This window comes from Bos mutus, chromosome 5, assembly GCF_027580195.1.
Source record: "Bos mutus isolate GX-2022 chromosome 5, NWIPB_WYAK_1.1, whole genome shotgun sequence".
Classification (NCBI taxonomy): domain Eukaryota; kingdom Metazoa; phylum Chordata; class Mammalia; order Artiodactyla; family Bovidae; genus Bos; species Bos mutus.
In genome coordinates this window covers 86,764,796-86,791,461 of record NC_091621.1, presented here as the reverse complement: position 1 = coordinate 86,791,461, position 26,666 = coordinate 86,764,796, and the positions used below count along the sequence as shown (strand labels likewise).

At 38.6% G+C, this 26,666-nt stretch overlaps 1 protein-coding gene across 1 annotated transcript in view; it reads left to right on the top strand.

Annotated features, from left to right (window-relative positions):
- Positions 1-25,913, top strand: part of ST8SIA1 (ST8 alpha-N-acetyl-neuraminide alpha-2,8-sialyltransferase 1) — a 175,461-nt gene extending 149,548 nt beyond the window's left edge. Inside the window, exon 5 of the mRNA XM_070371176.1 lies at positions 16,466-25,913. Coding sequence (XP_070227277.1) covers positions 16,466-16,952 — 487 coding nt within the window. The 3' untranslated portion in view covers positions 16,953-25,913. The remainder of the gene's footprint in view (positions 1-16,465) is intronic.
- The last annotated feature ends 753 nt before the right edge of the window (positions 25,914-26,666 follow it).

Below are 26,666 nucleotides of genomic sequence, written 5' to 3'. Positions count from 1 at the left end.
AAAAGCTATGACCAAACTAGACAGCATATTAAAAAGCAGAGACATCACTTTTCTGACAAAGGCTGGTATAGTCAAAGCTATGGTTTTTCCAATAATCATATACAGATGTGAGAGTTGGACCATAAAGAAGGCTGAGCACCAAAGAACTGATGCTTTTGAAGTGTGGTGCTGAAGTCCCTTAGACTGCAAGGAGATCAAACCAGTTAATCCTAAAGGAAATCAACCCTGAATATTCATTGGAAGGTCTGATGCTAAAGCTGAAGCTCCAATACTTTGGCCACCTGATGGGAAGAGCTGACTCATTGGAAAGATTGGAAAGATGCTTGGAAAGATTGAGGGCAGGGGGAGAAGGGGACAAGAGAGGATGAGATGGTTGAATGGCATCACTGACTCAATGGACATGAATTTGGGCAAACTTCAAAAGATAGTGAAGGACAGGGAAGCCTGGAGTGCTGCAGTCCATGGGGTCGCACAGAGTCAGACACAACTGAAGTGACTTAACATGCACATATGTGCACCACACTAGCTTCAACTCTAGATACTCCCAAGGTGCTAAAACTCTATCATATTAAATTAATTGCACTTCCCAGAACCCCCTCTCTCCCTCTGTTCCTTTGCCCATGCTGCTTTCTCAAGGCAGAAATGCTCTTTTTTTTTTTTTTTCAATTTCATATACATAGCTAACTTCTGCTCAGTCTTCAAAATTCAGTTCAAATATATCCATCTCTTAAAGGCCTGTCCTAAATTTCTCTCTAAGAGGAACATCCTCTAGCAACATCCTCAGTTTAGGTTTGAAAGCTTCACCCTGAAAATATTTTTAAAGTTTGCCTTATTAGGGCATATTTTAATATGTACTGTATATGAAGAGAATAGCTTCTTATTATGTGTTGTTTGCCATCTGGTAAAATATTTCTTGTGGAAAAGACACCCCTGTAGGTTGAGAAGGTCCAGAGGAGGAAGGTATTATAAATTAACAGAAAAATCAGTGTTCATTGACAGAGAAAAAGGAAGCAACAGCTGGTAAACAGCTGCACAGAGATAGAAAAATGACAGCAACTATGAACATAGTAGTTGATCCAAAATATTAAAAAGCAAGTAAATAACACAAGATCTCTTCAAGAAAATTAAAGATACCAAGGGAACATTTCATGCAAAGATGGGCACAATAAAGGACAGAAATGGTAGGGACCTAACAGAAGCAGAAGATATTAAGAAGAAGTGGCAAGAATACACAGAAGAACTGTACAAAAAAGATATTCACGACCCATATAATCATGATGGTGTGATCACTCAGCTAGAGCCAGACACCCTGGAATGTGAAGTCAAGTGGGCCTTAGGAAACATCACTATGAACAAAGCTAGTGGAGGTGATGGAATTCCAGTTGAGCTTTTCCAAATCCTGAAAGATGATGCTGTGAAAGTGCCGCACTCAATATGCCAGCAAATTTGGAAAACTCAGCAGTGGCCACAGGACTGGAAAAGGTCAGTTTTCATCCCAATCCCAAAGAAAGGCAATACCAAAAAATGCTCAAACTACTGCACAATTGCACTCATCTCACACGCTAGTAAAGTAATGCTCAAAATTCTCCAAGCCAGGCTTCAGCAATATGTGAACTGTAAACTTCCAGATGTTCAAGCTGGTTTTAGAAAAGACAGAGGAACCAGAGATCAAATTGCCAACATCCACTGGATCATGGAAAAAGCAAGAGAGTTCCAGAAAAACATCTATTTCTGCTTTATTGACTATGCCAAAGCCTTTGACTGTGTGGATCACAATAAACTATGGAAAATTCTGAAAGAGATGGGAATACCAGACCACCTGACCTGCATCTTTTTTTTTTTTTAAACTTTACAATATTGTGTTAGTTTTGCCAAATATCGAAATGAATCCACCACAGGTATACATGTTTTCCCCATCCTGAACCCTCCTCCCTCCTCCCTCCCCATACCATCCCTCTGGGTCGTCCCAGTGCACCAGCCCCAAGCATCCAGTATCGTGCATCGAACCTGGACTGGCAACTCATTTCATACATGATATTATACATGTTTCAATGCCATTCTCCCAAATCTTCCCACCCTCTCCCTCTCCCACAGAGTCCATAAGACTGTTCTATACATCAGTGTCTCTTTTGCTGTCACGTACACAGGGTTATTGTTACCATCTTCCTAAATTCCATATATATGCGTTAGTATACTGTATTGGTGTTTTTCCTTCTGGCTTACTTCACTCTTTATAATAGGCTCCAGTTTCATCCACCTCATTAGAACTGATTCAAATGTATTCTTTTTAATGGCTGAGTAATACTCCATTGTGTATATGTACCACTGCTTTCTTATCCATTCATCTGCTGATGGACATCTAGGTTGCTTCCATGTCCTGGCTATTATAAACAGTGCTGCGATGAACATTGGGGTACATGTGTCTCTTTCCTTCTGGTTTCCTCAGTGTGTATGCCCAGCAGTGGGATTGCTGGATCATAAGGTAGTTTTATTTCCAGTTTTTTAAGGAATCTCCACACTGTTCTCCATAGTGACTGTACTAGTTTGCAGTGTAGGAGGGTTCCCTTTTCTCCACACCCTCTCCAGCATTTATTGCTTGTAGACTTTTGGATCGCAGCCATTCTGACTGGCGTGAAATGGTACCTCATAGTGGTTTTGATTTGCATTTCTCTGATAATGAGTGATGTTGAGCATCTTTTCATGTGTTTGTTAGCCATCTGTATGTCTTCTTTGGAGAAATGTCTATTTAGTTCTTTGGCCCATTTTTTGATTGGGTCATTTATTTTTCTGGAGTTGAGCTGTAGGAGTTGCTTGTATATTTTTGAGATTAGTTGTTTGTCAGTTGCTTCATTTGCTATTATTTTCTCCCATTCTGAAGGCTGTCTTTTCACCTTGCTTGTAGTTTCCTTTGTTGTGCAGAAGCTTTTAAGTTTAATTAGGTCCCATTTGTTTATTTTTGCTTTTATTTCCAATATTCTGGGAGGTGGGTCATAGAGGATCCTGCTGTGATGTATGTCGGAGAGTGTTTTGCCCATGTTCTTCTCTAGGAGTTTTATAGTTTCTGGTCTTACGTTGAGATTTTTAATCCATTTTGAGTTTATTTTTGTGTATGGTGTTAGAAAGTGGTCTAGTTTCATTCTTTTACAAGTGGTTGACCAGTTTTCCCAGCACCACTTGTTAAAGAGATTGTCTGTAATCCGTTGTATATTCTTGCCTCCTTTGTCAAAGATAAGGTGTCCATATGTGCGTGGATTTGTCTCTGGGCTTTCTATTTTGTTCCATTGATCTATATTTCTGTCTTTGTGCCAGTACCATACTGTCTTGATGACTGTGGCTTTGTAGTAGAGCCTGAAGTCAGGTAGGTTGATTCCTCCAGTTCCATTCTTCTTTCTCAAGATAGCTTTGGCTATTCGAGGTTTTTTGTATTTCCATACAAATTGTGAAATTATTTGTTCTAGCTCTGTGAAGAATACTGTTGGTAGCTTGATAGGGATTGCATTGAATCTATAAATTGCTTTGGGTAGTATACTCATTTTCACTATATTAATTCTTCCAATCCATGAACATGGTATATTTCTCCATCTATTAGTGTCCTCTTTGATTTCTTTCACCAGTGTTTTACAGTTTTCTATATATAGGTCTTTAGTTTGTTTAGGTAGATATATTCCTAAGTATTTTATTCTTTCCGTTGCAATGGTGAATGGAGTTGTTTCCTTAATTTCTCTTTCTGTTTTCTCATTATTAGTGTATAGGAATGCAAGGGATTTATGTGAGTTGATTTTATATTCTGTAACTTTACTATAATCATTGATTATAGTGAATCAACTAATCATTGATTAGTTCTAGTAATCTTCTGGTGGAGTCTTTAGGGTTTTCTATGTAGAGGATCATGTCATCTGCAAATAGTGAGAGTTTTACTTCTTCTTTTCCAATTTGGATTCCTTTTATTTCTTTTTCTGCTCTGATTGCTGTGGCCAAAACTTCCAAAACTATGTTGAATAGTAATGGTGAAAGTGGGCACCCTTGTCTTGTTCCTGACTTTAGAGGAAATGCTTTCAATTTTTCACCATTGAGCATAATGTTTGCTGTGGGTTTGTCATATATAGCTTTTATTATGTTGAGGTATGTTCCTTCTATTCCTGCTTTCTGGAGAGTTTTTTATCATAAATGGATGTTGAATTTTGTCAAAGGCTTTCTCTGCATCTATTGAGATAATCATATGGCTTTTATTTTTCAATTTGTTAATGTGGTGTATTACATTGATTGATTTGCGGATGTTGAAGAATCCTTGCATCCCTGAGATAAAGCCCACTTGGTCATGGTGTATGATCTTTTTAATGTGTTGTTGGATTCTGATTGCTAGAATTTTGTTAAGGATTTTTGCATCTATGTTCATCAGTGATATTGGCCTGTAAGTTTTCTTTTTTGTGGGATCTTTGTCAGGTTTTGGGATTAGGGTGATGGTGGCCTCATAGAATGAGTTTGGAAGTTTACCTTCCTCTGAAATTTTCTGGAAGAGTTTGAGCAGGATAGGTGTTAGCTCTTCTCTAAATTTTTGGTAGAATTCAGCTGTGAAGCTGTCTAGACCTGGCTTTTGTTTGCTGGAAAATTTTTGATTACAGTTTCAATTTCCGTGCTTGTGATGGGTCTGTTAAGATTTTCTATTTCTTCCTGGTCCAGTTTTGGAAAGTTGTACTTTTCTAAGAATTTGTCCATTTCTTCCACGTTGTCCATTTTATTGGCATATAATTGTTGATAGTAATCTCTTATGATCCTTTGTATTTCTGTGTTGTCTGTTGTGATCTCTCCATTTTCATTTCTAATTTTATTGATTTGATTTTTCTCCCTGTGTTTCTTGATGAGTCTGGCTTGAGAAACCTATATGCAGGTCAGGAAGCAACAGATAGAACTGGACATGGAACAACAGACTGGTTCCAAATAGGAAAAGGAGTAAATCAAGGCTGTACATTGTGACCGTACTTATGTAACTTCTATGCAGAGTACATCATGAGAAACGCTGGGCTGGAAGAAGCACAAGCTGGAATCAAGATTGCCGGGAGAAATATCAATAACCTCAGATATGCAGATGACACCACCCTTATGGGAGCCTCTTGATGAAAGTGAAAGAGGAGAGTGAAAAAGTTGGCTTAAAGCTAAACATTCAGAAAAAGAAGATCATGGCATCCAGTCCCATCACTTCATGGCAAATAAATGGGGAAACAGTGGTAACAGTGGCTGACTTTATTATTTTGGGCTTCAAAATCACTGCAGATGGTGATTGCAGCCATTAAATTAAAGTACACTTACTCCTTGGAAGGAAAATTATGACCAACCTAGACAGCATGTTAAAAAGCAGAGACATTACTTTGCCAACAAAGGTCCGTTTAGTCAAGGCTATGGTTTTTCCAGTGGTCATGTATGGATGTGAGAGTTGGACTGTGAAGAAAGCTGAGCCCCAAAGAATTGATGCTTTTAAACTGTGGTGTTGGAGAAGACTCGTGAGAGTCCCTTGAACTGCAAGGAGATCCAACCAGTCCATCCTAAAGGAGCTCAGTCCTAGGTGCTCACTGGAAGGACTGATGTTGAAGCTGAAACTCCAATACTTTGGCCACCTGATGCGAAAATCTGACTCATTTGAAAAGACCGTGATGCTGGAAAAGATTGAGGGCAGGAGGAGAAGGGGATGAAAGAGGATGAGATGGCTCGATGGCATCACCGACTCGATGGACATAAGTTTGGGTAAACTCTGGGAGTTGGTGATGGACAGGGAGGCCTGGTGTGCTGCGGTTCATGGGGTCGCAAAGAGTCAGACACGACTGAGCAACTAAACTGAACTGAACTCAATAATACATGATGTAGAACGTCTTTTCATGTGCTTATTTGCCATCTGGTGAATTGTCAAAGTCTTTGGCCTATTTTTTAACTTAGTTGTTTTCTGCTTCTTGTGTTTTAAGAGTTCTTTGTCAGCTGTCTCTTTTGCATATATTTTCTCCCAGGCTATAGCTTGTCTTCTCATTCTCCAGGCATTGTCTTTCACAGAGCAAAAGTTCTTAATTTTTATGAAGTCCAGCTTATCAATTATTTCTTTCATGGATTGTGCCTTGGTGTTTTATTTAAAAAGTCATTGCCATACCCAAAGTCATCTAGATTTTCTGTTCTGTTATCTTCTAGGAGTTTTATAGATTTTCATTTTACAATTAGACTTATGTTGCATTTTGAGTTAATTTTTGTGAAAGGTGTAGTCTGTGTCTAAATTCCTTTTTTTTTTTTTTTTTTGGCATGTAGATGTCCACTTGCTCCAGCACCATTTGTTAAAAAGACTGTCTCTGCTCCACTACCTTTGCTCCTTTGTCAAAGACCTACTGTATTTTTATGAGTCTCTTTCTGGGTTCCCTCTTCTGTTACATTCATCTCTTTATTCTTTTTCCACTTCCACACTATCTTGATTCCTATAGCTTTATAGTAAGACTTGAAGTCAGATAGTGTCAGTCCTCCAACTTCATTCTTTTCTTTCCATATTGTATTCGCTATTCTCAGGCTTTTGCCTCTCCATATAAGCTTTAGAAATGGTTTGTTGATAGCCACAAGAGAACTTGCTGGACTTTTGATTTGAGTTGCATTGAATCTATAAATCAAGTTGGGAAGAATTGACGTCTTGAGAATATTGAGTCTTCTTATTTGTGAACATGTAGTGTCTCTCCATTTACTTAGTTGCCTGATTTTTATTTAGCTCATTAGAGTTTTACAGTTTTCCTCACATAGATTTTGTACATATTTTGATAGGTTTCTGGCTAAGTATTTCATTTTGGGGGTTGCTAGTATAAATTGTATTGTATTTTTTTATTTCAAATCCCACTTGTTATTACTGGTGCATAGGAAAGCAATCCTACAACCTTGCTATAATCACTTATTAGTCCCACCAGCTTCCATTCTTTCAGATTTTCTATATGTGTCATCTGTGAAGACAGTTTTGCTTATTTCTTCCACATCTGTGTACTTTTTACTTACTTCTCGTATCTAATTGTATTAGCAGTGACTTCTAGGATAATGTTGAAAAGTAGTGGTGAGATCCTTGACTTGAAGGTATCCTTGACTTGTTCCTGACGTTAGTGGGGGAGCTTCCAGTTTCTCACCATAAAGTATGATGTTAGGTATAAGGTTTTTTGTAGATATTCTTTATCAAGCTGATGAATTTCACCTCTATCCATGAAGTTTAACTATGGATTTTTAGAAGTTTATCCAGTCTTTTTTGGTTTAAATAAATAATTTTTCAGTTGGTTCTCTTATATATTCTAATAGGTAATTATGTCATCTGTAAAAGTTGACAAATTTCCTCTTAAAATATGTTTTCTATGGCATCTTGTCCCATCACTTCATGGCAAATAGATGGGGAAACAGTGGAAACAGTGTCAGACTTTATTTTTTGGGGCTCCAAAATCACTGCAAATGGTAACTACAGCCATGAAATTAAAAGATGCTTGTTCCTTGGAAGAAAAGCTATGACCAACCTAGACAGCATATTAAAAAGCAGATTGCCAACAAAGGTCCATCTAGTCAAAGCTATGGTTTTTCCAGTAGTCAGGTATGGATGTGAGAGTTGGACTATAAAGAAAGCCGAGTGCCGAAGAGTTGATGCTTTTGAACTGTGGTGTTGGAGAAGACTCTTGAGAGTCCCTTGGACTGCAAGGAGATGCAACCTGTCCATCCTAAAGGAAATCAGTCCTGAATGTTCATTGGAAGGACTTATGCTGAAGCTGAAACCCCAATACTTTGGCCACCTAATGTGAAGAACTGACTCATTGGAAAAGATCCTGATGCTGGGGAAGATAGAATGCGAGAAGAAGGGGACAGCAGAGGATGAGATGGTTGGATGGCATCATTGACTCGATGGACATGAGTTCGAGTAAGATCTGGGAGTTGGTATTGGACAGGGAAACCTGGCGTGTTGTAGTCCATGGTGTCGCAAAGAGTCAGACACAACTGACCAACTGAACTGATTGAACTGATGTGTATTTTTATTGTTGACTTCTCATTTTATTACATTTTTGATCAGATGATCTGGACTGAATGGTGGTAATTATTTTAATATATTTGTGTATACATATATATCATACTATATGTTTTCTTTTCTGACATAATATCTGATCATTTTAGAAAGTTTCTGTTCATGTTTAAAAATAATAGACAGTTTAAAATTAAAGAATTATGAACGTGAATTTGTGAATATCTATCTGAATTTTAATTAGTTTTGCTATGTGTATATTTGAAACTATCTGGTTAGGTGCATAAAGTTCCTTGACTATTACTCTTTTGGGTGGTATTGTTCTTTGGATTAATATACATTCATTTATGTTTTTAAAACTTATTTTATTGAAGTACAGTTGATTTACAGTCTTGTGTTAATTTTTGCTATACAGCAGAGTGATTCGGTTGCACACATATATATTCTTTACTTCATATTTTTATGATTTAAAAACTTTAGATTCTAATTTTACCAAAATGTGTATACAGTTTTCAAGATCAAATGATATGACAAAGCTTCATACAGAAAGCAGCAGTCTCCTGTCATATACTCTCTCAAAAAATGTTCCAAAGCCTTCAGCTTCTCTAGCTGATTTTTCTCTTCTCACATTTTAAAGCCACATGATTAATTGTAATTTAAAATTTTTTCCATTTACCTATTGATTTCTTGTGGAAAATTAAGATTTTTCCTCTTAAAGTGCTCCTCACAGCACCGCTCCCCACCTCATACACTTATACTTTCCTGATCTCTCAATCCAGATACATCACAATCAGATCAATGGTCAGTGCCTACCTTAGTGTCTAAGTCCTGTTCGCATCTGAGACCAAAAAAAAAAAAAAATCTATTACAAATATTTAATATTTGGTTCAACTTTTAATGATACTTCCCTGATAGCTCAGTTGGTAAAGAATCCGCCTACAATGCAGGAGACCCCGGTTTGATTCCTGGGTCGGGAAGATCTGCTGGAGAAGGGATAGGCTACCCACTCCAGCATTCTTGGGCTTCCCTTGTGGCTCATCTAGTAAAGAATCTGCCTACAATGTGCTAGACCAGGGCTTGATCCCTGGGTTGGGAAGATCCCCTGGAGAAGGGAAAGACTACCCACTCCAGTATTCTAGCCTGGAGAATTCCATGGACTGTATAGTCAATGGGGTCACAAAAAGTCTGACATGACTGAGTGACTTTCACTTTCAACTTTTTTAATATTTCCCCAAAGTGAATAAGGACTTTTGATGCAACAGTCACTAATTCATCTCCAGACTCTCATTAGAGCTGCAAATCTTCTTTCATTACTGCCAGCATGTAATCTATCAGGGGCTCTTTTTTACTGTTGAGACATCCTTTTAGAAACTTTTCTCTCACTAGAATCTGATTGATGGCTTTCTCAGCCTGCTGTGTACGCTGACTTTCTGGGGCTTTCCTTTACCAGAATCCATCTGTTATTATGTATGTTAATTACCAGTAGCTCTTTCTTTCTACCTAAATGATCTCTTTCATTTTATAGCATCCCAATCTTAGTTCATAGGTGTGATAATTATTACTATTTCTAAACAAATTATGGACTTCCAAGAGTCTTCTGATCTTGGCCTTTTCTGAGTTCTTTTTTTCTTCCATTCTGTTCTCTAACCCTCATACTGAAGACTTCCCTTCAGCATCTTCTCATCCTGAGTATCTGTTCTTGTTTGGAGCTCAGTGAGAGACTGGACCTGTCGACAAGTGGGCTTCACTTTCAGTTGAAAAAAAAGTGGCAAGGTGGCTTTCTCTTGGGTGACTCTCAGATGTCATAATATATAGATCTCTCTCTTGACCCATCAGCGTCAAGCCTGGTATAAGCCTGGCTGCCAATATTGTATGAGTTGAAAAGAAGCCTCTGTTTCCCATAGGCTGAGCCAGCTGTCACCTATGCACACAGCCACTGCCCTTCCCTGGAGATCGACACTCCCTCCTCACTAAACACAGTGATAATTGGCCAGTGCAGGATTTTAGGGTTCAATGCATCTGCATGTCCCTGCTGCTCCATAATCTGAATAATAACCTTGTTGATTGTTCCAAGACACCTACATTCTCCAGGGTCTCCTGCCTTAAGGCATAGGGCACAGCTAACTTTTAGACCAATACTTGGCAAATTAGTTTATGTTCTGCTTTTTTTATGTAAGCGTTCTGTTTTCAGAAGTATTCCAGATGTGGGAATTCACTGAAGGTTTGCTTTCTTTTTTCTTTTTTTTTTTAGAATAAATATAGATTTTAAAAATGTCTTTTCTCTCATTTCTAGAGATTTGCTGTAGGAGAGGAGAGCTGGACCTTTAATCTTCCTTGATTCTATTCAGTTTGCATCTTGACTGGCAACCTGAAGCTGAATATTTTATGAATTTCAGTTCAGATTTTCTGTTTTTGTCCATTTTCATGTTGGTGGCTTCCCTAGTGGCTTCAGACAGTAAAAAAAAATCCGCCTGCAATGCTGGAAACCGAGGTTCGATCCCTAGGTCAGAAGGTTCCCCTAGAGAAGGGGATGGCTATCCAATTCAGTATTCTTGCCTGGAGATTCCATGGACAGAGGAGACTGGTGGTCTATAGTTCTTGGGGTCGCAAAGAGTTGGACATGACTGAGCTACTTTCTTTCTTAGTGTTTCACACTTTCTTTCATACTTTCTTTCATAATGTTATCAACATTAACATTCTGTTTGTCATGTTGGCTGAACATATTTTTTGGAGTCATTCCCTCTTTTATTTCATTTATCTTATTTTTCATGGCAATGAAATTTCACATCTCAACATAATTTTGTCAGTATTTTTCTTTGGAAAAAGTACTTTGTAAATGATAAGATTTTGATTGTTTTCTTTAGTTTTAGTTGTATTCTTTAATATAGACTTTAAATATTTATCCTATCTTTTTTTTTTTTTGAAATTTTCTTGTCAAGTACAAATATGTTTCCCCTCAAATTTCCAAACTGTTAACTATTTATCTTGACATAAGAAGGAGAAGGAAATGGCAACCCACTCCAGTATTCTGGCCTGGAGAATCCTATGGACAGAAGAGCCTAGCAAGCCCTAGTCCTTGGGATTGCAAAGAGTCGAACATGACTGAGTGACTAACACTTTATCTTGATATTGTCTATTAATTAATTTTAAAAATTTCATCAACTTTCTACTACCACATATTAAATTCATTTGTCAAATGTGCTGTATTTCTGTGCTTTGTGTTGTGTTTTTCTACTACATGTCCATATTCATGATATATTAATCATTTCTATGCTTAATGATTTATTGACTGGTCAGTTTCATTTTTCTTATTTTTCAGTTGTTATTTAATAGTTTTCCATTCATACAGTATACAGCAATTCTGAGCTATTCTGAAGAATGAGGTAGATAAAAATAATAAAATACATAGGTTCTTTTTAACCACACCAATAAAATTGGGAGTATAGTACATTCAAGATGTGTGTTTCTTTTCAAGGTTAAAACTCAAGGAAGGAAGACTGCCTTCTTTGTGAATAATCAGTCAGCTTTAAGACAGGGAACACAAACTCAATTGCCCTGATTTTATTGGAGCTGTCTGTTATTCTCTTTAGTATGTAGTCTACTACAAAAATAGGGATAAGTTGCAACTGCCAACAGAACCCTATGGAATACAAACCATTCTGTACAGCAATGAGGAGGGAATGCAAGCAAGAAAGAGAACAAGCAGGAGTATACGTACTGCTCTAGAATGTTGATGATGAAATGAGAGGACTAGAGGGTAGCTCTTGGAACAGCCTGGGCATACAATGAATTTTCTTGTATTAAGTTAGAACCATGTTTAGTAGATAAAAGGGAATGATTCAATAGAGATGGAGAGTTTGACTGTTTTCACACCCCCGCACTAGGGGGTGTGAAACAGCCTGTTTCACAATTTCTAAGAGAAACTTCTTCCTCTTAGAAAAGCAACAAGGATGAAATTAGAAGATGTAAAGAAAGAGATGCCCATAGATGTGTACAGAGAGTTAGATAACTTACATTGATGGTGTTGATCTTCTGAATAACTGTAGCCTCTGACGTCTGCATCAGAATCAGCAGGGAGGGCTGGATAAAAATTCACCTCCCTGTGTGACCGTCATCAAAGTCTAGGAATCTGTGATACAAGTTATTCTAACTAAAGTTGGAGAACCAAAGTTCAAATTAAGTTGGAGGTAATTTGCAGGATATGTCTATATGATCAGGAAAGCATTGGTGAGCAGCAGATATGGGTGGGCAATGGAGAGAAAAAAAGAATATTAGACAGAGCCTATGGAAGTTGGAAGTAGGCATTTGTGTTGAAGAGGCTGGCCCAGTTCCACGGTAGGGATCAGTGTGCTTCCATGGCTTCTTATAGGTTAAAGTAATCACACCTAAAAACCTGTTATCACTTCTCTATTTGTCATGGCCCAGGAAAAGTTACTAAGGCAGGCTGCTGAATCAAGGACATGAAGAAAACCTGAGCAATTTCCTTTCCTATGGGATTGAGAGACCCACCTTTCTTGGCAGGCAGAGTTCATAACACTGATTGCAACATAAAATCCTGTGGATTTGTGTATTCAGAATTTCAGTTTCACTTATTTCTGATGAGCCCTGCCAACCCGTCAGACCAGACTTTCCTCTGCTGATATGGCTCAGTTCCATTCTCAGATGCTGCTGCTTTTTTTTTCTCTTTTATAATTTCATATATTTATTATACTTGACACCTTTTCTGCATATATGTATGTCTTGACTTCTGTATACATGTGCACTACCTCATTTTCTCTGATAGCTACATATTATTCCCTAATTAGTTTTTCTTTTTAATTAATTAATTTATTTTAATTAGAGGCTAATTACTTTACAATATTGTGGTGGTTTTAACCATACACTGACATGAAGCTTTTTGCATTTCTTTTCCATGGGGATGGTCTTTATCCCTGTCTCCTGTACAATGTCATGAACCTTGTCCATAGTTTATCAGGCACTGTCTATCAGATCTAGTCCCTTAAATCTATTTCTCACTTCCACTATATAATCATAAGGGATTTGATTTAGGTCATACGTGAATGGTCTAGTGGTTTTCCCCACTTTCTTCAATTTAAGTCTGAGGAGGCCTTACAAATAGCTGTGAAAAGAAGAGAATCCAAAAGCAAAGGAAAAAGGGAAAGATATAAGCATCTGAATGCAGAGTTCCAAAGAATAGCAAGAAGAGATAAGAAAGCCTTCCTCAGCAATCAGTGCAAAGAAATAGAGGAAAACAACAGAAAGGAAAAGACTAGAGATCTCTTCAAGAAAATTAGAGATACCAAGGGAACATTTCATGCAAAGATGGGCTCAATAAAGGACAGAAATGGTAGGGACCTAACAGAAGCAGAAGATATGAAGAAGAGGTGGCAAGAATACACAGAAGAACTGTACAAAAAAGAGCTTCACAACCCAGATAATCACGATGGTGTGATCACTGACCTAGAGCCAGACATCCTGGAATGTGAAGTCAAGTGGGCCTTAGGAAGCATCACTACAAACAAAGCTAGTGGAGGTGATGGAATTCCAGTTGAGCTATTTCAAATCCTAAAAGATGATGCTGTGAAAGTGCTGCACTCAATATGCCAGCAAATTTGGAAAACTTAGCAGTGGCCACAGGACTGGAAAAGGTCAGTTTTCATTCCAATCCCAAAGAAAGGCAGTGCCGAAGAATGCTTCAACTACCACACAATTGCACTCATCTCACATGCTAGTAAAGTAATGCTCAAAATTCTCCAAGTCAGGCTTCAGCAGTACATGAACCGTGAACTTCCAGATGTTCAAGCTGGTTTTAGGAAAGGCAGAGGAACCAGAGATCAAATTGCCAACATCCGCTGGATCATGGAAAAAGCAAGAGAGTTCCAGAAAAACATCTATTTCTGCTTAATTGACTATGCCAAAACCTTTGACTGTGTGGATCACAATAAACTGTGTAAAATTATGAAAGAGATGGGAATACCAGAGCACCTGACCTGCCTCTTGAGAAACCTATATGCATGTCAGGAAGCAACAGTTAGAACTGGACATGGAACAACAGACTGGTTCCAAATAAGAAAAGGAGTATGTCAAGGCTGTATATTGTGACCCTACTTATTTAATTTATATGCAGAGTACATCATGAGAAACGCTGGGCTGGAAGAAGCACAAGCTGGAATCAAGATTGCCGGGAGAAATATCAATAACCTCAGATATGCAGATGACACCACCCGTACAGCAGAAAGCAAAGAAGAACTAACGAGCCTCTTGATGAAAGTGAAAGAGGAGAGTGAAAAAGTTGGCTTAAAGTTCAACATTCAGAAAACTAAGATCATGGCATCCAGTCCCATCACTTCACGGGAAATAGATGGGAAAACAGTGGAAATAGTGTCAGACTTTCTTTTTTTGGGCTCCAAAATCACTGCAGATGGTGACTGCAGCCATGAAATTAAAAGATGCTTACTCCTTGGAAGGAAAGTTGTGACCAACCTAGATAGTATATTGAAAAGCAGAGATACTTCTTTGCCAACAAAGGTCCATCTAGTCAAGGCTATGGTTTTTCCAGTAGTCATGTATGGATGTGAGAGTTGGACTGTGAAGAAAGCTGAGTGCCGAAGAGTTGATGCTTTTGAACTGTGGTGTTGGAGAAGACTCTTGAGAGTCCCCTGGACTGCAAGGAGATCCAACCGGTCCATCCTAAAGGAGATCAGTCCTGGGTGTTCATTGGAAGGAATGATGCTGAAGCTGAAACTCCAATACTTTGACCACCTCATGTGAAGAGTTGACTCGTTGGAAAAGACCCTGATGCTAGGAGGGATTGGGGGCAGGAGAAGAAGTGGACGACAGAGGATGAGATGGCTGGATGGCATCACTGACTCGATGGACATGAGTTTGAGTGAAATCCAGGAGTTGGTGATGGACAGGGAGGCCTTGCGTGCTGTGATTCACAGGGTCGCAAAGAGTCGGACATGACTGAACAACTGAACTGACATGAATCAGCCATGGGTGTACATGTGTCCTCCCATCCTGAACCCCCATCCCGGCTCCCTCTCCACCTCATCAGATGCTGCTTCTTTACCTGCATGTAACCTGAGACAAATGACTTCCATGTGGAAGAAGAAGAAGTTGCAAGGTCTTCCTCTCACTCTCTGTCTTTTTTCATTTGATCTACATCAGCAGTCCCTTAACTGGTCTCCAGGCCATCAGCTTCTTCCTTCCCCAGATCACCAGAGTCAGCTTTCTTGACAAAGACTGAGAGCTAAACAAATGATGGAATATTTGTAATCCAGGTAGTAAAGTGCTGTGCATACTCACTTCTGTGAAGGTTCCCCATCATCAGAGTGCAGTCCAAACAAATGAGAGACACACAAGGGTTTCTGCAACACACCTCATCTTCTGCCACTGCCTCCTCCAGTCATCCCTGCCTCGCTCATTCCAGAGACACAGAATCTCTATCACAGGATCTTTATCATTGCTTCAGGACTCTGTGCACCCTTGCAATTGGTATCTTTTATAGTCTCGTGGTTATTCTTCTTTTGTTCCCCTAAGGAAATGTATTTAAGTGCCATCCCCTCAATGTAGCTCTTTTTGGAACCCACTCTCCCAAGGCAGAATTATTTTTTCATCTGTATTCCATAGTAATTTATATAACTGTCAACTGTTTGTCTTAGAACATTAAAGTTATTATATTAAGTGCTTAATATATAATGTTAATGTAATATTATTATATTATATTAATGTGCTCAGTTATATTTTTGTTTCTAAAACTGGACTTGAATTTCTTTAGATCAAAAATTTTACTTCCCCAATGCCTGACACATAGGATGTCCACCATAAGTTTTAACTGAGTACATTTCAGTCAAAAATCCTCCTATATAATCCAAATTGAAAGAACATAGAAAAGTAGAGTTCTTTGGAGCTAGCAATGTGAGCAGCTCTCAGCAACCTTGTTTAATAGAAACAAGTCTTTCTTTTTCCATATATTATTATAGTTGTAGCATTCATTGATAAAGCTTCGTACCTGTAGAATCAGAGCATTTCAGTAGGAAGAATATCTCTGAAATGGTTCTTTTGATTTGCAGATGAAGAAAAAAGTCCTGTGTTTATGTCTGCCCCACAGGTAGCTTTTATCAAGTCTATTCAACAACCAACAACCTTTGTGAATTCATGAGTATTATATCATTTTTATATTCCAGGCAAGTAAATTCTAAAAGAGAACAGCATGTGCGATGCATTTCAGTTCAAACAGAATCTCATTAAGAAATCTTAACCTAAGATGTTGGGGTGGGGGAAAGCCAGGCTACTTGATGAGAGATAATTGGTAAGTTCAAGGTGGGTTTTAAATCAAGAGAAGTGCTTTTTATGTTTTTTGCAGAGATGACATGCCTATCAGGGCATCAGAAGAACTGTAGAGTGGGTATTGATGAGTTACTTTTCCCCGGGTTTAATTGAGCCTCTTCTCTTTGATAGGTTTCAGAACCTGCTGTGGTCCAGAAAGACGTTTGTGGACCACATGAAGGTCTATAACCACAGTTACATCTACATGCCTGCCTTTTCTATGAAGACGGGAACAGAGCCATCCCTCCGGGTTTATTACACACTGTCAGATGTTGGTGCCAATCAGACAGTGCTCTTTGCCAACCCCAACTTTCTGCGTAGCATTGGGAAGTTCTGGAAAAGTAGGGGAATTCACGCCAAGCGCCTGTCCACAGGACTCTTTCTGGTGAGCGCAGCCCTGGGCCTCTGTGAAGAGGTGGCCATCTATGGCTTCTGGCCCTTCTCGGTGAATATGCATGAACAGCCCATCAGCCACCACTACTATGATAATGTCCTGCCCTTTTCTGGCTTTCATGCCATGCCGGAGGAATTTCTTCAACTCTGGTATCTTCATAAAATTGGTGCACTGAGAATGCAGTTAGACCCATGTGAGGACAACTCGCTCCAGCCCACTTCCTAGGGACTGTGGAAAAAGAAAGGACTGAGCCAGGGTATTTTTGTTAGGTTTTCTACGTAACTTCAAAAGGAAATGATCAGGTCATTTCATGGATTTGCATGGACAACTTGGAAAAAAATGACAACAGAAACCCAAGGGAAACTCTACTTTGACTATGGCTTGGAAGACAAAAAAAGAAGTGAACCATCCCATGAAATATTTGGCACATGGTGGATTTGCAACTAGTAATATGCTGATGAAGTGATGTTGGTAAAGCACATTTACATGAGAAGGTACAGTTCACAAACTAGTCAAAACTAGTTATTGAAGCTGAGGAATTAAGGTAGATTAAGTGAAATGCCAGAGTAGAAGTGTTACTGGTTATCAACCTGAACTGACTTAGTTTAAAAAAAAAAAAAAAAAAAGCTATCTTAATCAGACTAACATTAGAACTATAGGTTTTTAAAAAATTCTTATTTAATTTTGCCCTATTTAAGGGCAGTGAGTAGGTGATGGGGTACATTTTTAAAAAATCCCTTACTGAGTAATATGGATACAAAACACTACAGCTGATAATTGTAATTTGTTGAACCAAGTCTTTGTTAACTAGAGTTCCCCTCCCTTCCATTTAAAAAATTGTTAAATAAGAATTACTTCCTCCCCTTTTGTCAAGTCCACTTAGACAATGTGAAACATTGTTGAATTTAGATTGTGTTGATTCATTGTCAGGAGGACAAATCACTTTCCCTCCTCAGAATTTAGGGCATAAACTCAGTTTTAGGTCTGCATTATGCAAGCCTATTTGCATTATTATTGTGTGTGCTCAGTTGCTCAGTTGTGTCCTACTCTCTGTGACCCCATGGACCATAGCCTGCCAGACTTCTCTGTCCATGGGATTTGGAGTGGGTTGTCATTTCCTATTTCACAGGATCTTCCTGACCCAGGGACCGAAACCCATATGTCTTGCTTATTATTTTAGTGCAAAAAACTAGAAATACAAGTGCATTATTTGTTTGCAAATTGGCATAATTATCTTCATAATTTAATATTCGGAGATGAAGTAAAGCACAATGACATCAAGCTTAGTCTCTGGAAGACAGACTGGAAGATACTCCCTTTTCTTTCTGCCATGGTAAATAGGTTCTCTCCAAGATGAAGCATATGCATGCACAGATAAAAGCATGCATAGACTCATGTACACTCATACACACACTCAGACAAAGCTAATTCCTGTGCAGCTATGAAAGCGGAACCCATATGACCTGGGATGGCAGAAATCTGTAACTCGTGTTGGAGAGCTATGAATGCATTACGTGCTACCTACCACACCTTGCTACAAGACAAACCAGCTTACTGGTTGCTGCTCTGATGCTCATACCAGCATGAGATGTGAGCCTTAGCCCCAAATCATTCCAAATGAACAGAACTGTTTTAGTGTATGTGACTCCCCCCCACCAACATCTCATGAGTAAATCCTGTGTCACATGCAGTCATCAACACATGGTTCACAGCAGTACAGGGATGTGAGTTAGTAGTTGTTGATTCCCTTAGTAACAGGTAGGACAGCTTAGAAGGCTTGCTACCTCAGCTTTGACACACTGCACACAAACTCTGTGGACAGTTTACAGGCAGCCAGATGTGTTTACATACAGAGAAAGGTAAAAGAAACCTCACATGGTCTTTGTGTTTGGGAATATCTTAATCTAAAAGGAGACAGTACATATCACTAACTTGATTCTTTGAAGTGTCACCAAAATGTAGGTAAACTGTACCCAAAAGTTCTGCTTCATTTTCCATGAAAAAGACGTAGTATACAATGTAGACCAAACCAGGTGGCAGTTTTGGGGTGGATTCATTTAAATAATACCGAGATGACAAAGCCCTTGGGAAAATTCTACATCATTGGGATGTGGTGGTGCTCAGTCGCTCAGTCGTGTCCGACTCCTTGCAACCCCATGGACTGTAGGCCGCCAGGCTTCTCTGTCGATGGACTTTTCCAGAAAAGAATACTGAAGTGGGTTGCCATTTCCTACTCCAGGGGATCTTCCTGTCCAGGCAATTTCTAAATAAGATTGAATATTAAGGTTATTATAGAGATCAACAGTTAAAATATGACTGGTGACATAACACAGATTCTATTGATACTTAGAAAGTTAAGAATTTAAGGATATTGATTCTGTGCAGATCCAATTTGCTCTTTTGATCCTATTTGGCAGCAAAAATGTAATGAGAATGTGCTATGAGTGAGTTGCACTAAATATGCACTGTATGTGCAATCCTGAATATATTTCCTCTTTTGAGCTGTTATTATTATTTAATAACTACCTGAAAAAGAATGCATTTTTACCTATACACTTCATCAAAATATAAAAGGCCTAACAAAAAACACACATAAAAGTTAATAAAATAGATAATACTCAAATTAGTGCTTTAATTGTTGATTGTTAAAATCAGTAATTAATGAACTCCATCGAACTCATGTGTCTTGGCTCCATTGAAGATGTCTTCTGGAAATTTTGCATTTTGTAATTCCTGGGCTAGGTTTGTGCAAGAGATTTGTACAGTGGTTAGTTGTACATTTGGGGCTTCTGAAAGGCAAGCAAATGGATAGAGTATAATTAGATCACGGCTTCTTAACTGGAGTGATTCTCCTCCTCTATCTGGTGACATTTGCCAGTGCTGGAGAAGGCGATGGCACCCCACTCCAGTACTCTTGCCTGGAAAATCCCATGGATGGAGGAGCCTGGTAGGCTGCAGTCCATGGGGTCGCGAAGAGTCGGACACGACTGAGCGACTTCACTTTGACTTTTCACTTTCATGCATTGGAGAAGGAAATGGCAACCCACTCCAGTGTTCTTGCCTGGAGAATCCCAGGGACAGGGGAACCTGGTGGGCTGCCGTCTATGGGGTCACACAGTCAGACACGACTGAAGCGACTTAGCAGCAGCAGCAGCAGCAGACTTTTTTGTGGGATCTTAGTTCCCCCACCAGAGATGGAACCCAGGCCCTCGGCAGTGAAAGCTCAGAGTCCTGACCGCTGGATCACCAGGGAATTCTTAGGAGACATTTTTGATGGTCGTGGCTTGGAGGGTGCTGCCAGTATCTAGTGGATAGAGGCCAGGGGTCCTACTAAAGATCTACAATGCACAGAGCAGCCCCCCCAACAAAGAATTACCCATGTGAAAATCCCAGTAGTGCCAAGGTTGAGAAACCCCAGATTAGACCAAAATGATATTTTGATTATCCCATATTATCTTCACTTATATGCTCATGTCATTCAAAGTATGACTACAATTTAATGGGAATGCTTTCTCAGAGTAGATTACAGTTTGGCATTATTTTATAGTGATAATTCACAAGTATGCCATACATATTTCCTTTTCTGTGGTTAGATATATCTCAATGTAGGAGTTGTGAGTGTGTATGCTTATGTGTGTGTACATGTGCTTATAGCATAAAGTTAGTATATCCATCCTTATTGGAATATATGTGTTCCTAAGTGAGGATCTTTCTAGAATTATCTCGCACAGTACTCTGGCATACTCTATTACTCTTAAGTTAAATTCTAAGCTCCCATTATTTTATTTTTTTGAAATTGAGACCTTCAGAATTGGGCCTCATTATTTGTCAAATTTGGTTGAGTACATTTTAATGTTACTGACCCTTAAGATTCAGCTCAGAAGAGAGTTAGGTTGCACACATGTGTTGTAGACACATTTCATAAGAAAGTATTTCATCACTTTTGATGCACCTGCAAGGAGAAGGCATCATCCTCTAACATATTAGTCTAATTTTTAAGTTACATTTCAGTGGCAAAAATTAGGTTGCTCCATGGGGATAAATGAGGGGATGAAGAGACTGAAAATGAGTACCTGATGTGAATTTTTATTTTTATTAGCTCCATATGGAGAACTGCACTAATATTATGGATCATGAGTAAGAAAGACTTCTGTTTGATTTTAATCAGACTTAGGTCAAATTAAGATGCCTGAAGGATTAAGTCTTTCATAAGAAAGTAATTTTTTATATGAAAGATTTTTTATGGAAGAAGACACTGGACACATGCTTTCTATAGAGTATTTGACCAACAGTTTATACAACACTGTGCGTCTAAATTGAAAGTAACACAAGAAGTTAAGGCGTGCTTCCTGGATTTTTTTTCTGTATAGTTCACTTTTACCTGTTTTAACAAGGGCGAATGATTCAAAATGATACAGAGATCCAGAGTGACAGATGTTCAAACAGTACTCTGTTTTTTGGCTTTGTGCTGTTTTAGGCCCTTTTCTGGACTAAAAACCTTGTTTAGGTTAAATATAACTTGTACCTGAAGCAATGGGCAACCTGGCTTAAAAATCTATTTGGAAAACAACTGGGGAAATCCTAGGATTCTGAATTTGCCAAAAGTATTCTGAGATTAGTCCAAAGCTTTACAGTAGTATTAGTGATAATTTCAAACAGAAATAATAACCCATAACATTGTCAGCAACTCAGGTAGGTTTGTCATTCTATTATATACCACCTCCTGTTTCTCAGTTTGGAAAATCAGTCACCTAGGGTTTTCATTTCTATGTTTAAAAATACTGATTGTATGAAAATTTTAACTGATAAACCCTTGTTAGGAGGGACCTAAAGAGGAAAAAAAAAGTCACAGTCCACTGAAAACTTCAGGAAATGCTTATTGGATTGTATAAAAACTTTCCCACCAAAATCAGGTAATGTATGCTCTCTGTCAGTAGAGTTTCAAAGATCAAACTCTAAGAGGACTTTTATGGGAGCTTTAGGAAGAGCATGTGGAGGTATAAGGCTTGAGAACAATACTGTGCTTTTTATTTCTTCTTTTTCCCAGTGTAGAGGTCTCCTCTGAGATTATCTGATTTTGGTGGGCACACATCAGGAATGGACATGGGCGGACAATACTGAGGCACCTGCAACGTGGGTCAAGCCTCTTAGAAGATGAACAGTGTGTGTGGTGTGTGTGTGTGTGTGTGTGTGTGTGTATGTGTTAGTCACTCAGTTGTGTCTGATTCTTTGCATACCCATGGACTATAGGCCGCCATGTCCTCTGTCCATGGGATTCTCCAGGCAAGAATACTGGAGTGCATAGCCATGCCCTTCTCCAGGGGATCTTCCCAACCCAGGGATCTAACCCAGGTCTCCTGCATGGCAGGCAGATTCTTTACCCTTTGAGCCACCATGGAAGCCCCAAATGAACAGAAAATACAACTGAATATGACTAGCAGTTTAGGCAACTTCAGTGAACAGCATGCTGGGGTGAAGAAGAGGCAAATGGAAAGGAAGAAAAACCCAGTCCCCAAGCTTTCCACGTACAAAGGGTCAGAGAAGTCTCTGCTCTTGGCTTTGGCCTTCCAGCACTCTCTATCTCTGTCTGCTACCACAGAAGATCTCCAGGCTTTGAGGTCAAGCTAGTAGTCTTGTGATTAGAGAGTTGGTGTGCAAATTTGCTGGGAAGCTTAAAATTTTACACTTAAACATTAAACATTTCTTTTTTTTTTTTGATTTATACTTGTGCTCTGTAAATTTGGGTGTCCCATAATAGAATTCTGATCATCTTGACCTAATTATGGCCCTGCCAGCCTTTATTAAAAATGAAACATTTTCCCCCCACTTTGATGCATTTTTTCTAAGTTCTCGAACCTGGGAAGATATCAAATATTCTACTAGTTCTCCAGTAGCCTGGAGAAAGCTCTGGAGATGCATGCAAAGGCCTAGACTGCCTGTTTATAAATTCCTAAATAAGAAGCTACTGTATTTAGGTTGAACACCATAGAATTTCTATTTTGTAAGTGAGAGGAAATTTATGTGAATCTCCAATTGTGTTGGCCATTTTTTTCCCTACTGTAAGAAAATGGATACTACTGACTTTACTCCCAGCGTAGGCCTATCTGAATTTTTTACCTGAAATAAATACATGAGTGGAAAACTCATTCACACATAACACAAAAATTCCACTTGTCATTGCAATAAGAAAAAAATATGTGCTTCCATTTCCTTCTGATTTTCTGGTGCCAGCATTTCTGATTTGTTCTGCTCTAATAGTTAAGGAATAAATAACATTATAAATTAACTTACAATACTTGAGATCACTTGTACGATAGCCAAAGCCCATAACTATAAATTCTAAAGCACAAAAGAGGAATTATATTTTGGCTATGGTCAACTCATTTACCTACCTCCTGTATTCATATTGATCTCTACATTGTGCTAAAATTCTTTCTGATTTGCTTTCTTGTTGAAGCTATGGGATATAATCAATAATGTGCAACGACCTTGAAGTTTTATAGAATACTGTCTAAATGTATTGATCATGTCTCTTTCTGCTTCTATATAATTAGATTTTCTCCAGTTATTTGTCATTTTAAAAGCTCCTGTTTCACATGATACGAATAAACATCTAAGAGATGTGATTTTATCCAGGGCAGAGAAAATTAGGAGATAGATATGTCTGTTTTTCTCTCTACCATAAGACAAATGGAGAACTGTCATTAAAAAAAAGGAGTTTAATGAAAATGACAGAACAAAAATCAGGGCTTTGAGAGGGACCACTGGGAGGAATCTTTATTTTTTTAATCAAAGTACATTTGCTTACAATGTTGTGTTAGTTTCTACTGTACAGCAAAGTGAATCAACGATACATGTACATGTATCCCCCCATTTTGGATTTCTGTCCCATTTAGTTCCCCATGGAGGATTGGGTAGATAGAGTTCCCTAAGCTATACAGTAGCTTCTCATTAGTTATCTATTTTATACACAGTGTATGTATGTCAGTGGGAGGGATCTTAGTGTGCAGTGAAGAGGAAGCATGGAGGTGGTTGTCCTTGTTGTCAGCCCCAAGAACCTTTTCAAAACATTTTAAAGGAAATACATTGTCATGTAACTGTTATTGCTAATGATGGAAACATGCTAGAGGAAGCAGTGTGAGACTGTGCAACGCTTGGGGAAAAAAGAAGAAGTGGTACCTCTTTACCTCTTTACCTACTTGGACCCTCAGGGTCTAAACTCTTCCCCACTTCCTGTCCTCTCCACGTTGGGTTTTCTTTGGTGTTTGAGCCTGAATATGCAAACACTCCCATTCTCACACCCTTGTCCATCTCTACCTTGATGCATACTCACAAAATAAGGTGATTTTGATCTTTTGTCATGATGAGGCAGCAATATAGTAGCAAGTGTCACCTTGAACTTGACCCTTTGAAACATGATCACCATGTGCTATGCATAAAGTTAGCTTTCATTACTGCTCCCACAATTATACCTCAGTAAAAGGCTTTTATATTCATTATTACTTAGGCAGACTAGATGTGTTTTCTCTCCTATGTGCTAGTGTAAACACACACATACACACACCCCTTACATTAGTTAGGCCCATTGAAAGAGAAAGATGGCTGACCTGGTTGGGGGTGGCAGAGGGTGCCTTAACTTTTTCTGGCTTGGCTCCCACTTCCTTATGTATTTCCTTCGTGTACCCCTGTCACTCTAGAGGTGTAACCATGTCTGTTCCAAGTTGTATCTTTATCATCAGCAAGAACTCTTACAAGTGTAGTGAATGTGACTTTTATATAAATGCACAATAGTATCTAGGCCTTGGAGACATCTGATAACAGTATGTAAATATCCTTTGTTGAAGTAGTAGAACCTGCTCATAGGGAATGCCTTAGGTGATAGCTGCAGAAGGACACAGACTAAAAATGCTTGTTTTTCCAGCAAATTCTAGCATTCGTGGAAGCAAGAAAACAATTTTTTTCCCATTTCTCATTTATTCTTTAACACCAATCCATTGGGCTTTCTTGTTGAAAGGTTTCTAGAGACTTTCATAATGTGTATTGTTGTTGTTTAGTCACTAAGTCATGTCAGACTCTTTGTGACCCCGTGGAATGTAGCTTGCCAGCCTCCTCTATCCGTGGGGTTTTCCAGGCAAATATACTGAAGTGGGTAGCTATTTCCTTCTCCAGGGGATCTTCCTGACCCAGGGATGGAATGCATGTCTCCTGCACTGGCAGGATTCATTACCACTTAGCCACCAGGGAAGCCCTCATAATAATGTGTATAGGGTTCACAATTTGTGATGATTGATGACCACTGGGGTACGTCAGAGACACTAAAAAGGGGTGAGAACAGACAACACGGAAGCTCCACTGAACAACAGAGCTCCACTGAAGAGCTAGCCTCGGGGCTTCCCTGGTGGTCCACTGGTTAAGAATCTGTACTTCCACAGCAGAGGGTATGGGTTCCATCCCTGGTCCAGGAATTAAGATCCCTCCTGCCAAGCGACACAGCCCAAAAATTAAAAGGAAAATTAAAAAGGAAAAAAGAAAAAGCTTGCCTAAATTTTTGAAAGTCTGGAACATGACTAGAACTTCAGTCACCATACAACATAGTTGGTCTGAAAAGCTTTGAAAAAGAAAATTTCTCTTTAACTTGATGATTGAACATTATATATTATTCTGCATGTGTGAAGGCTATTTTTCAAGAGTAAATTTGCAGAGACTAGAGCTCAGGAAAAAAATAGAAAAATTCAAATAGACTTTCTCATGCAGTGTAGTCTGACTCCAAGTCGATAGATGCAATAATTCTGGAAAAGATGTTAGATTAGACCATAAAATTGAAATCACTTTTGAACTGTATGTAAAATTACTTCTTCCTAATAAAGCCAAACTCCACTGGCAGTAGGGTATGGGGAAAATCAGTGCTCTTCATTTATTTTTTTTAGTTTCATAGAAAATGTAGCAGGTAAGAAAAAAACTTTAATTGGTACTTTTTATAGTATGACTTGAAAAAAACGGTATCTCTGTTGGTTCTGCTGAGTTGTTCTTTCCACAGAATTTAAATGCAATGTCATAGGAGGAGGTTTGCTGTTAAAACATGTCTTTTTCTTTGCTGTGTTCATTGTAATTATGGCTGGTACTGAGAAGTTTCAGTAAGTTTCAATTTCTCTACCTCCCTTACTTGGAGAAATTTTGGAAATGTACTCTGTGAATAAAATGTTTTTTTATATAGCTTGTGAAGTCTTTTTATTTCCCAGAAGCATTTGGGTAATTCTATTTTCTTTTCTTCCTTTATTTTTGTATGCATATCAGCTACACTTTTTTTTTTCTTTCTGGGTGCAAATTCAGTGCTATTTAGTGAGAAAATTACTTTAGAAATACAGAATTATAAATGCTGTGTCTAGGATACAAGGACATTATTTGTACTTCTTATGCCCGTGAAAGTTACTATCTACTGGGCAACATAAAGTAGAAAGAAAATGGAATATTTATTTAACATGGTGTATGTACATGAACCCACTTTTTCCAGGGATAACATTTTTCCTGAATGCAATAATTCAGTATCAGTATGTGTGTCCTTGAGATACATTAAAAAATTTCCAACAAGGTTCAAAATATTTCAATTCAGTGACTTGGACAAGCCTAAGTGTGCCTTCTTGCCTAAATTATTTAGATAACTGCTTCAAACTCCCATTTTCCCTTGAGCTCTGGTGGCCCCATTCTGCCACTTTTTCAAGAGGGAGAGATATCAGGAAAAATGACCTTGGTCCATCCATTACTATGCACTTCACCTCAGAAATGACCAGGTGCTTTGTGCAGTTCTCCTTATTAATTCTCTGACTTCATTTTCACATAACAGCTTTTTGGACTGTAGCTATTTTAGGAAAGGACATTCTATTACCTAATGTTAAATCTTCATGAGGTTTAGCTGAATCACTTGGGAGAAAAGGACAGAGC